The sequence below is a fragment of the Scyliorhinus torazame genome, chromosome 12 (assembly GCF_047496885.1).
Source record: "Scyliorhinus torazame isolate Kashiwa2021f chromosome 12, sScyTor2.1, whole genome shotgun sequence".
Classification (NCBI taxonomy): Eukaryota; Metazoa; Chordata; class Chondrichthyes; order Carcharhiniformes; family Scyliorhinidae; genus Scyliorhinus; species Scyliorhinus torazame.
Window position 1 is genome coordinate 82,071,174 of NC_092718.1, and position 12,555 is coordinate 82,083,728.

The following is a 12,555-nucleotide window of genomic DNA, read 5'->3' on the forward strand; positions in this document are numbered from 1 at the left end:
CTGACAGTGCAGCACTCCCTCAGTACTGACCCTCTGACAATGCAGCACTCCCTCAGTACTGACCCTCTGACAGTGCAGCACTCCCTCAGTACTGACCCTCTGACAGTGCAGCACCCCCTCAGTACTGACCCTCTGACAATGCAGCACTCCCTCAGTACTGACCCTCTGACAGTGCAGCACTCCCTCAGTACTGACCCTCTGACAGTGCAGCACCCCCTCAGTACTGACACTCTGACAATGCAGCACTCCCTCAGTGCTGACCCTCTGACAGTGCGGCACTCTCTCAGTACTGACCCTCTGACAGTGCAGCACTCCCTCAGTACTGACCCTCTGACAGTGCAGCGCTCCCTCAGTGCTGACCCTCTGACAGTGCAGCGCTCTCTCAGTACTGACCCTCTGACAGTGCAGCACTCCCTCAGTACTGACCCTCTGACAGTGCAGCGCTCCCTCAGTGCTGACCCTCTGACAGTGCAGCGCTCCCTCAGTACTGACCCTCTGACAGTGCAGCACTCCCTCAGTACTGACCCTCTGACAGTGCAGCACTCCCTCAGTACTGACCCTCTGACAGTGCAGCACTCCCTCAGTACTGACCCTCTGACAGTGCAGCACTCCCTCAGTACTGACCCTCTGACAGTGCAGCACTCCCTCAGTCCTGACCCTCTGACAGTGCAGTATTCACTCAGTACTGACCCTCTGACAGTGCAGCAGTCCCTCAGTACTGACCCTCAGAGTGCAGCAATCCCTCAGTACTGACCCTCTGACAGTGCAGCATTCCCTCAGTACTGACCCTCTGAGAGTGCAGCACTCCCTCAGCACTGGCCCTCTGACCGTACTGGGATTCCCCGATCAATACTGACACACTCCCCCGTGACCCGCTGTTTCCACAGTAATTATTTGTAAATTATTAATCAGTGCTTCAGGGACACTGGCTTCAGTGAGGTTGGGATCAGGATGTGATGTTCATGATTTCTGAAGTATTGAAACCAAGGAGTTAGTCTCTCTCTTTATTTATCTCTTTCTCCATCACTCTCCCGTCCCCTCCATCTCTCCCCTCCTCCCTCTTTCACCTCCTCTCTCTTTCTCCTCCCGCTTTCCGCCTCCCCTTCTCTCCCTGCCTCCCCGCTCTATCTCTCCGCCTCCCCCTGTCCTGCCTCCCCACTCTCTCCGCCACCTCCTGCTCTACCCCTTTCCTACTCTCCCCCTTCCTCCTCTCTCCCTCTTCCCCCTCTCTCCCCGCCTCCCCCTCTCCCGATTCCCCTCTCCCTCTCCGCCTCCCCTCCCCCTCTCCACCTCCCCTCCCCCTCTCCGCCTCCCCTCCCCCTCTCCGCCTCCCCTCCCCCTCTCCGCCTCCCCTCCCCCTCGCCCCTCCCCCTCTCCGCCTCCCCTCCCCCTCTCCGCCTCCCCTCCCCCTCTCCGCCTCCCCTCCCCCTCTCCGCCTCCCCTCCCCCTCTCCGCCTCCCCTCCCCCTCTCCGCCTCCCCTCCCCGCCTCCCCTCCCCCTCTCCACCTCCCCTCCCCCGCCTCCCCTCCCCCTCTCCACCTCCCCACTCCCTCTCCACCTCCCCTTCTTGCTCCGCCTGCCCCTCTTTCCCCGCCTCCCCCCTCTCTCCGCCTCCCCTCTCTCTCTCTCCCTGCCTGCCCCTCTCTCTCCGCCTCCCCTCTCCGCCTCCCCCTCTCTCCGCCTCCCCCTCTCCCTCTCCGCCTCCCCCTCTCCCTCTCCGCCTCCCCCTCTCTCTCCCTTCTACGCTCCCTATTTCACAGTGGAAAGACGTCGGAGGGACAAGATTAACAACTGGATCGTTCAGCTCTCAAAGATTATCCCAGATTGCAACGCAGATAACACAAAAACTGGACAGGTCAGACGGCACAGGGTCAGAGGGCACAGGGTCAGAGGGCACAGGGTCCGGGGGCACAGGGTCCGGGGGCACAGGGTCAGAAGGCACAGGGTCAGACGGCACAGGGTCAGACGGCACAGGGCCAGGGGGGTCAGGGGGCACAGGGTCCGGGGGCACAGGGTCCGGGGGCACAGGGTCAGACGGCACAGGGCCAGGGGGCACAGGGTCCGGGGGCACAGGGTCGGAGGGCACAGGGTTCACCCATTGACATTTTATCTGTGGGTCAGTTGGCAACCCGGTCTATCCCTGCTCCATTAGATGGATGTGGGTGTCACTGACGTTGCCCGTTCCTAATTACCTCATGACTTTCAGAGCCACCCACATGGCTGTGGGAGTCACAGGTAGGCCAGGCCGGGTAAGGAAGGCAGATTTCCCTCACGGGCCCGAATAAACCAGATGGAGATTTTACGACAATCGCCATTCCTGAGACTCGCGTTTAATTTTGAAGCCAATGAAAATTCAAGTCAATCGTTCTTCGCACCACTGCGATTTCCCGTGACCCAAGCCGCTGAGGGGACCTCGGCCTGGGCGGGAGGCTGAGGGAGGTTTACTCCACATTTAACCAGTCCCAACGAGACAAATTCACATTCCTCTCGTACCTGTTACCTTCTCCGGATAGCCAAAACATTTTCACAGACAGTGAACCATTGTTGTGAAGTGAGGTCCCTGTTGTAATGTGGGAAATGCAGGAACCGTTTTGCACACAGCAAGATGCCACAGACAGCGATGTGATAATGATCTCAATGTTGGTTGAGGTAAAAATATTGGTCCCAGGAGACTGGGAGAATTCTGTTCCAACTCTCATCCTGAAAGACAGAACATCTGACACTGCAGCACTCCCTCAGCACTGTCTCTCTGACAATGCAGCACTCCCTCAGCACTGTCTCTCTGACAACGCAGCACTCTCTCATTACTGACCCTCTGACAGTGCAGCATTCCCTCAGTACTGCCCCTCTGACAGTGCAGCACTCCCTCAGTACTAACCCTCTGACAGTGCAGCACTCCATCAGTACTGACTCTCTGACAATGCAGCACGCCCTCAGTACTGACCCTCTGACAGTGTAGCATTCCATCAGCACTGCCCCTCTGACAGTGCAGCACTCCCTCAGTACTGACGCTCTGACGGTGCAGCACTCCCTCAGTACTGCCCCACCGTCAGTGCAGCACTCCCTCCGTACTGATCCTCTGACAATGCAGTACTCGCCTCTCTACTGACCCTCAGACAGTGCAGCACTCCCTCAGTCATGTCCCTCTGACAGTCCAGCACTCCCTCAGTACTGACCCTCTGACAGTGCCGCTCTCCCTCATCACTGACTATCTGACAGTGCAGGACACCCTCAGCAAGGCCCCTCTCAGCAAGGCCCCTCTGACAATGCAGCACTCCCTCAGTACTGACCCTCTGACAGTGCAGCACTGCCTCTCTGGCAGTGCCGCACTCCCTGCGTACTGACCCACTGACAGTGCAGCACTCCCTCAGTCCTGACAATCTGACAGTGCAGCACTCCCTCAGTACTTATCCTCTGACAGTGCAGCACTCCCTCAGGACTGACCGTCTGACAATGCAGTACTCGCCTCTGTACTGACCCTCAGACAGTGCAGCACTCCCTCAGTACAGTCCCTCCGACAGTGCAGTGTTCCCTCAATACTGACCCTCTGACAATGTAGCACTCCCTCAGTACTGACCCTCTGACAGTGCAGCCCTCCCGCAGTACTGACCCTCTGACAGTGCAGCACTCCCTCAGTACTGACCCTCCGACAGTGCAGCACTCCCTCAGTACTGACCCTTGACAGTGCAGCACTCCCTCAGTACTGACCCTCTGACAGTGCAGCACTCCCTCAGTACTGACCCTCTGACAGTGCAGCACTCCCTCTGTACTGACCATCTGACAGTGCAGCACTCCCTCAGTACTGACCCTTGACAGTGCAGCACTCCCTTAGTACAGACCCTCCGACAGTGCAGCGTTCCCTCAATACTGACCCTCTGAGAGTGCAGCACTCCCTCTGTACTGACCATCTGACAGTGCAGCACTCCCTCAGTACTGACCCTCTGACAGTGCAGCGTTCCCTCAATACTGACCCTCTGACAATGCAGCACTCCCTCAGTACTGACCCTCTGACAGTGCAGCACTCCCTCAGCACTGACCCTCTGACAGTGCAGCACTCCCTCAGCACTGACCCTCCGACAGTGCATCGTTCCCTCAGTACTGACCCTCTGACTGTGCAGCACTCCCTCATCACTGCCCCTCTGACAGTGCAGAGCTCTCTCAGTCCTGACCCTCTGACAGTGCAGCACTCCCTCAGTACTGTCCCTCTGACAGTGCAGCACTCCCTCAGCACTGACTATCTGACAGTGCAGCATACCCTCAGCAAGGCCCCTCTGACAATGCAGCACTCCCTCAGTACTGACTATCTGACAGTGCAGAGCTCTCTCAGTCCTGACCCTCTGACAGTGCAGCACTCCCTCAGTACTGTCCCTCTGACAGTGCAGCACTCCCTCAGCACTGACTATCTGACAGTGCAGCATACCCTCAGCAAGGCCCCTCTAACAGTGCAGCACTCCCTCAGTACTGACCCTCTGACAGTGCAGCTCACCCTCAGTTCTGACCCTCTGACAGTGCAGCACTCCCTCAGTCCTGACCCTCTGACAGTGCAGCACTCCCTCAGTACTGACCCTCTGACAGTGCAGCACTCCCTCATCACTGCCCCTCTGACAGTGCAGCACTCCCTCATCACTGCCCCTCTGACAGTCCAGCACTCCCTCAGTATTGACCCTCTGACAGTGCAGCACTCCCTCAGTCCTGACCCTCTGACAGTGCAGCACTCCCTCATCACAGCCCCTCTGACAGTGCAGCACTCCCTCAGTACTGACCCTCTGACAGTGCAGCACTCCCTCAGTACTGAACCTCTGACAGTGCAGCACTCCCTCAGTACTTACCCTCTGACAGTGCAGCACTCCCTCATCACAGCCCCTCTGCCAGTGAAGCACTCCCTCAGCACTGCCCCTCTGACAATGAAGCACTCCCTCAGTACTGACCCTCTGATAGTGCAGCACTCCCTCAGCACTGACCATCTGACAGTGCAGCACTCCCTCAGCAAGGCCCCTCTGACAATGCAGCACTCCCTCATACTGACCCTGACAGTGCAGCACTCACTCAGCACTGCCCCTATGACAGTGCAGAGGTCTCTCAGTATTGACTCCCTGACAGTGCAGCACTCCCCAGTACTGACCCTCTGACAGTGCAGCACTCACTCATTGCTGAACCTGTGGCAGTGCAGCACTCCCTCAGCACCGACCCTCCGACAGTGCAGCATTCCCTCAGTACTGATCCTCTGACAGTGCAGCACTGCCTCAGTACTTATCCTCTGACAGTGCAGCACTCCCTCAGAACTGACCCTCTGACAGTGCAGCACTCCCTCAGTACTGATCCTCTGACAGTGCAGCACTCCCTCTGTACTGACCCTTGTCAGTGCAGCACTCCCTCAGTACTGACCCACCGACAGTGCAGCACTCCCTCAGTACTGACCCTCTGACAATGCAATACTCGCCTCTGTACTGACCCTCGGACAGTGCAGCACTCCCTCAGTCATGTCCCTTTGACATTGCAGCACTCCCTCAGTACTGACCCTCTGACAGTGCAGCACTGCCTCAGTACTGACCATCTAACAGTGCAGCATTCCCTCTGTACTGACCCTTGACAGTGCAGCACTCCCTCAGTACTGATCCTCTGAAAGTGCAGCACCCCCTCAGTACTGATCCTCTGGCAGTGCAGCACTCCCTCCGTACTGACCCTCTGACCGTACAGCACTCCCTCAGTACTGACCTTCAGACAGTGCAGCACTCCCTTAGTACTGACCCTCTGACAGTGCAGCACTCCCCAGTACTGATCCTCTGTCAGTGCAGCATTCCTTCAGTACTGACCCTCTGACAGTGCAGCACTCCCTCAGTACAGACCCTCCAACAGTGCTGCGTTCCCTCAGTACTGATGAATCCGACAGTGCAGCACTCCCTCAACACTGACCATCTGACAGTGCAGCACTCCCTCAGCGAGGCCCCTCTGACAATGTAGCACTCCCTCAGTACTGACCCTCTGACAGTACAGCACTCCCTCAGCACTGACCATCTGACAGTGCAGCACTCCCTCAGCGAGGCCCCTCTGACAGTGCAGCGTTCCCTCAATACTGACCCTCTGACAATGCAGCACTCCATCAGCACTGCCCCACTGACAATGCAGCACTCCCTCAGTACTGACCCTCTGACAGTGCAGCACTCCCTCAGCACTGACCCTCTGACAGTGCAGCACTCCCTCAGCACTGACCCTCCGACAGTGCATCGTTCCCTCAGTACTGACCCTCTGACTGTGCAGCACTCCCTCATCACTGCCCCTCTGACAGTGCAGAGCTCTCTCAGTCCTGACCCTCTGACAGTGCAGCACTCCCTCAGTACTGTCCCTCTGACAGTGCAGCACTCCCTCAGCACTGACTATCTGACAGTGCAGCATACCCTCAGCAAGGCCCCTCTGACAATGCAGCACTCCCTCAGTACTGACCCTCTAACAGTGCAGCACTCTCTCAGCACTGCCCCTCTAACAGTGCAGCACTCCCTGCGTACTGACCCTCTGACAGTGCAGCTCACCCTCAGTCCTGACCCTCTGACAGTGCAGCACTCCCTCAGTACTGACCCTCCGACAGTGCAGCACTCCCTCAGTACTGACCCTCTGACAGTGCAGCACTCCCTCTGTACTGACCATCTGACAGTGCAGCACTCCCTCAGTACTGACCCTTGACAGTGCAGCACTCCCTCAGTACTGACCCTCCGACAGTGCAGCACTCCCTCAGTACTGACCCTCTGAGAGTGCAGCACTCCCTCTGTACTGACCATCTGACAGTGCAGCACTCCCTCAGTACTGACCCTCTGACAGTGCAGCGTTCCCTCAATACTGACCCTCTGACAATGCAGCACTCCATCAGCACTGCCCCACTGACAATGCAGCACTCCCTCAGTACTGACCCTCTGACAGTGCAGCACTCGCTCAGCACTGACCCTCTGACAGTGCAGCACTCCCTCAGCACTGACCCTCCGACAGTGCATCGTTCCCTCAGTACTGACCCTCTGACTGTGCAGCACTCCCTCATCACTGCCCCTCTGACAGTGCAGAGCTCTCTCAGTCCTGACCCTCTGACAGTGCAGCACTCCCTCAGTACTGTCCCTCTGGCAGTGCAGCACTCCCTCAGCACTGACTATCTGACAGTGCAGCATACCCTCAGCAAGGCCCCTCTGACAATGCAGCACTCCCTCAGTACTGGCCCTCTAACAGTGCAGCACTCTCTCAGCACTGCCCCTCTAACAGTGCAGCACTCCCTGCGTACTGACCCTCTGACAGTGCAGCTCACCCTCAGTTCTGACCCTCTGACAGTGCAGCACTCCCTCAGTCCTGACCCTCTGACAGTGCAGCACTCCCTCAGTACTGACCCTCTGACAGTGCAGCACTCCCTCATCACTGCCCCTCTGACAGTGCAGCACTCCCTCATCACTGCCCCTCTGACAGTCCAGCACTCCCTCAGTATTGACCCTCTGACAGTGCAGCACTCCCTCAGTCCTGACCCTCTGACAGTGCAGCACTCCCTCATCACAGCCCCTCTGACAGTGCAGCACTCCCTCAGTACTGACCCTCTGACAGTGCAGCACTCCCTCAGTACTGAACCTCTGACAGTGCAGCACTCCCTCAGTACTTACCCTCTGACAGTGCAGCACTCCCTCATCACAGCCCCTCTGCCAGTGAAGCACTCCCTCAGCACTGCCCCTCTGACAATGAAGCACTCCCTCAGTACTGACTCTCTGATAGTGCAGCACTCCCTCAGCACTGACCATCTGACAGTGCAGCACTCCCTCAGCAAGGCCCCTCTGACAATGCAGCACTCCCTCATACTGACCCTGACAGTGCAGCACTCACTCAGCACTGCCCCTATGACAGTGCAGAGGTCTCTCAGTATTGACTCTCTGACAGTGCAGCACTCCCCAGTACTGACCCTCTGACAGTGCAGCACTCACTCATTGCTGAACCTGTGGCAGTGCAGCACTCCCTCAGCACCGACCCTCCGACAGTGCAGCATTCCCTCAGTACTGATCCTCTGACAGTGCAGCACTGCCTCAGTACTTATCCTCTGACAGTGCAGCACTCCCTCAGAACTGACCCTCTGACAGTGCAGCACTCCTTCAGTACTGATCCTCTGACAGTGCAGCACTCCCTCTGTACTGACCCTTGTCAGTGCAGCACTCCCTCAGTACTGACCCACCGACAGTGCAGCACTCCCTCAGTACTGACCCTCTGACAATGCAATACTCGCCTCTGTACTGACCCTCGGACAGTGCAGCACTCCCTCAGTCATGTCCCTTTGACATTGCAGCACTCCCTCAGTACTGACCCTCTGACAGTGCAGCACTGCCTCAGTACTGACCATCTAACAGTGCAGCATTCCCTCTGTACTGACCCTTGACAGTGCAGCACTCCCTCAGTACTGATCCTCTGAAAGTGCAGCACCCCCTCAGTACTGATCCTCTGGCAGTGCAGCACTCCCTCCGTACTGACCCTCTGACCGTACAGCACTCCCTCAGTACTGACCTTCAGACATTGCAGCACTCCCTTAGTACTGACCCTCTGACAGTGCAGCACTCCCCAGTACTGATCCTCTGTCAGTGCAGCATTCCTTCAGTACTGACCCTCTGACAGTGCAGCACTCCCTCAGTACAGACCCTCCAACAGTGCTGCGTTCCCTCAGTACTGATGAATCCGACAGTGCAGCACTCCCTCAGCACTGACCATCTGACAGTGCAGCACTCCCTCAGCGAGGCCCCTCTGACAATGTAGCACTCCCTCAGTACTGACCCTCTGACAGTACAGCACTCCCTCAGCACTGACCATCTGACAGTGCAGCACTCCCTCAGCGAGGCCCCTCTGACAGTGCAGCGTTCCCTCAATACTGACCCTCTGACAATGCAGCACTCCATCAGCACTGCCCCACTGACAATGCAGCACTCCCTCAGTACTGACCCTCTGACAGTGCAGCACTCCCTCAGCACTGACCCTCTGACAGTGCAGCACTCCCTCAGCACTGACCCTCCGACAGTGCATCGTTCCCTCAGTACTGACCCTCTGACTGTGCAGCACTCCCTCATCACTGCCCCTCTGACAGTGCAGAGCTCTCTCAGTCCTGACCCTCTGACAGTGCAGCACTCCCTCAGTACTGTCCCTCTGACAGTGCAGCACTCCCTCAGCACTGACTATCTGACAGTGCAGCATACCCTCAGCAAGTCCTCTCTGACAATGCAGCACTCCCTCAGTACTGACCCTCTAACAGTGCAGCACTCTCTCAGCACTGCCCCTCTAACAGTGCAGCACTCCCTGCGTACTGACCCTCTGACAGTGCAGCTCACCCTCAGTTCTGACCCTCTGACAGTGCAGCACTCCCTCAGTCCTGACCCTCTGACAGTGCAGCACTCCCTCAGTACTGACCCTCTGACAGTGCAGCACTCCCTCATCACTGCCCCTCTGACAGTGCAGCACTCCCTCATCACTGCCCCTCTGACAGTCCAGCACTCCCTCAGTATTGACCCTCTGACAGTGCAGCACTCCCTCAGTCCTGACCCTCTGACAGTGCAGCACTCCCTCATCACAGCCCCTCTCACAGTGCAGCACTCCCTCAGTACTGACCCTCTGACAGTGCAGCACTCCCTCAGTACTGAACCTCTGACAGTGCAGCACTCCCTCAGTACTTACCCTCTGACAGTGCAGCACTCCCTCATCACAGCCCCTCTGCCAGTGAAGCACTCCCTCAGCACTGCCCCTCCGACAATGAAGCACTCCCTCAGTACTGACCCTCTGACAGTGCAGCACTCCCTCAGTACTGACCCTCTGATAGTGCAGCACTCCCTCAGCACTGACCATCTGACAGTGCAGCACTCCCTCAGCAAGGCCCCTCTGACAATGCAGCACTCCCTCATACTGACCCTGACAGTGCAGCACTCACTCAGCACTGCCCCTATGACAGTGCAGAGGTCTCTCAGTATTGACTCTCTGACAGTGCAGCACTCCCCAGTACTGACCCTCTGACAGTGCAGCACTCACTCATTGCTGAACCTGTGGCAGTGCAGCACTCCCTCAGCACCGACCCTCCGACAGTGCAGCATTCCCTCAGTACTGATCCTCTGACAGTGCAGCACTGCCTCAGTACTTATCCTCTGACAGTGCAGCACTCCCTCAGAACTGACCCTCTGACAGTGCAGCACTCCCTCAGTACTGATCCTCTGACAGTGCAGCACTCCCTCTGTACTGACCCTTGTCAGTGCAGCACTCCCTCAGTACTGACCCACCGACAGTGCAGCACTCCCTCAGTACTGACCCTCTGACAATGCAATACTCGCCTCTGTACTGAACCTCGGACAGTGCAGCACTCCCTCAGTCATGTCCCTTTGACATTGCAGCACTCCCTCAGTACTGACCCTCTGACAGTGCAGCACTGCCTCAGTACTGACCATCTAACAGTGCAGCATTCCCTCTGTACTGACCCTTGACAGTGCAGCACTCCCTCAGTACTGATCCTCTGAAAGTGCAGCACCCCCTCAGTACTGATCCTCTGGCAGTGCAGCACTCCCTCCGTACTGACCCTCTGACAGTGCAGCACTCCCCAGTACTGATCCTCTGTCAGTGCAGCATTCCTTCAGTACTGACCCTCTGACAGTGCAGCACTCCCTCAGTACTGACCCTCTGACAGTGCAGCACTCCCTCATCACTGCCCCTCTGACAGTGCAGCACTCCCTCATCACTGCCCCTCTGACAGTCCAGCACTCCCTCAGTACTGATCCTCTGAAAGTGCAGCACTCCCTCAGTACTGACCTTCAGACAGTGCAGCACTCCCTTAGTACTGACCCTCTGACAGTGCAGCACTCCCCAGTACTGATCCTCTGTCAGTGCAGCATTCCTTCAGTACTGACCCTCTGACAGTGCAGCACTCCCTCAGTACAGACCCTCCAACAGTGCTGCGTTCCCTCAGTACTGATGAATCCGACAGTGCAGCACTCCCTCAGCACTGACCATCTGACAGTGCAGCACTCCCTCAGCGAGGCCCCTCTGACAATGTAGCACTCCCTCAGTACTGACCCTCTGACAGTACAGCACTCCCTCAGCACTGACCATCTGACAGTGCAGCACTCCCTCAGCGAGGCCCCTCTGACAGTGCAGCGTTCCCTCAATACTGACCCTCTGACAATGCAGCACTCCATCAGCACTGCCCCACTGACAATGCAGCACTCCCTCAGTACTGACCCTCTGACAGTGCAGCACTCCCTCAGCACTGACCCTCTGACAGTGCAGCACTCCCTCAGCACTGACCCTCCGACAGTGCATCGTTCCCTCAGTACTGACCCTCTGACTGTGCAGCACTCCCTCATCACTGCCCCTCTGACAGTGCAGAGCTCTCTCAGTCCTGACCCTCTGACAGTGCAGCACTCCCTCAGTACTGTCCCTCTGACAGTGCAGCACTCCCTCAGCACTGACTATCTGACAGTGCAGCATACCCTCAGCAAGTCCTCTCTGACAATGCAGCACTCCCTCAGTACTGACCCTCTAACAGTGCAGCACTCTCTCAGCACTGCCCCTCTAACAGTGCAGCACTCCCTGCGTACTGACCCTCTGACAGTGCAGCTCACCCTCAGTTCTGACCCTCTGACAGTGCAGCACTCCCTCAGTCCTGACCCTCTGACAGTGCAGCACTCCCTCAGTACTGACCCTCTGACAGTGCAGCACTCCCTCATCACTGCCCCTCTGACAGTGCAGCACTCCCTCATCACTGCCCCTCTGACAGTCCAGCACTCCCTCAGTATTGACCCTCTGACAGTGCAGCACTCCCTCAGTCCTGACCCTCTGACAGTGCAGCACTCCCTCATCACAGCCCCTCTGACAGTGCAGCACTCCCTCAGTACTGACCCTCTGACAGTGCAGCACTCCCTCAGTACTGAACCTCTGACAGTGCAGCACTCCCTCAGTACTTACCCTCTGACAGTGCAGCACTCCCTCATCACAGCCCCTCTGCCAGTGAAGCACTCCCTCAGCACTGCCCCTCCGACAATGAAGCACTCCCTCAGTACTGACCCTCTGACAGTGCAGCACTCCCTCAGTACTGACCCTCTGATAGTGCAGCACTCCCTCAGCACTGACCATCTGACAGTGCAGCACTCCCTCAGCAAGGCCCCTCTGACAATGCAGCACTCCCTCATACTGACCCTGACAGTGCAGCACTCACTCAGCACTGCCCCTATGACAGTGCAGAGGTCTCTCAGTATTGACTCTCTGACAGTGCAGCACTCCCCAGTACTGACCCTCTGACAGTGCAGCACTCACTCATTGCTGAACCTGTGGCAGTGCAGCACTCCCTCAGCACCGACCCTCCGACAGTGCAGCATTCCCTCAGTACTGATCCTCTGACAGTGCAGCACTGCCTCAGTACTTATCCTCTGACAGTGCAGCACTCCCTCAGAACTGACCCTCTGACAGTGCAGCACTCCCTCAGTACTGATCCTCTGACAGTGCAGCACTCCCTCTGTACTGACCCTTGTCAGTGCAGCACTCCCTCAGTACTGACCCACCGACAGTGCAGCACTCCCTCAG

At 57.5% G+C, this 12,555-nt stretch overlaps 1 protein-coding gene across 2 annotated transcripts in view; it reads left to right on the forward strand.

Moving 5' to 3' along the window:
- usf2l (upstream transcription factor 2, c-fos interacting-like) overlaps positions 1-12,555 on the forward strand; it is a 568,951-nt gene that overhangs the window by 543,394 nt on the left and 13,002 nt on the right. For both annotated transcript variants that reach the window (XM_072468923.1, XM_072468924.1), the window contains one exon: positions 1,761-1,855. In XM_072468923.1, the coding sequence (XP_072325024.1) occupies positions 1,761-1,855 (95 nt within the window). The remainder of the gene's footprint in view (positions 1-1,760; positions 1,856-12,555) is intronic.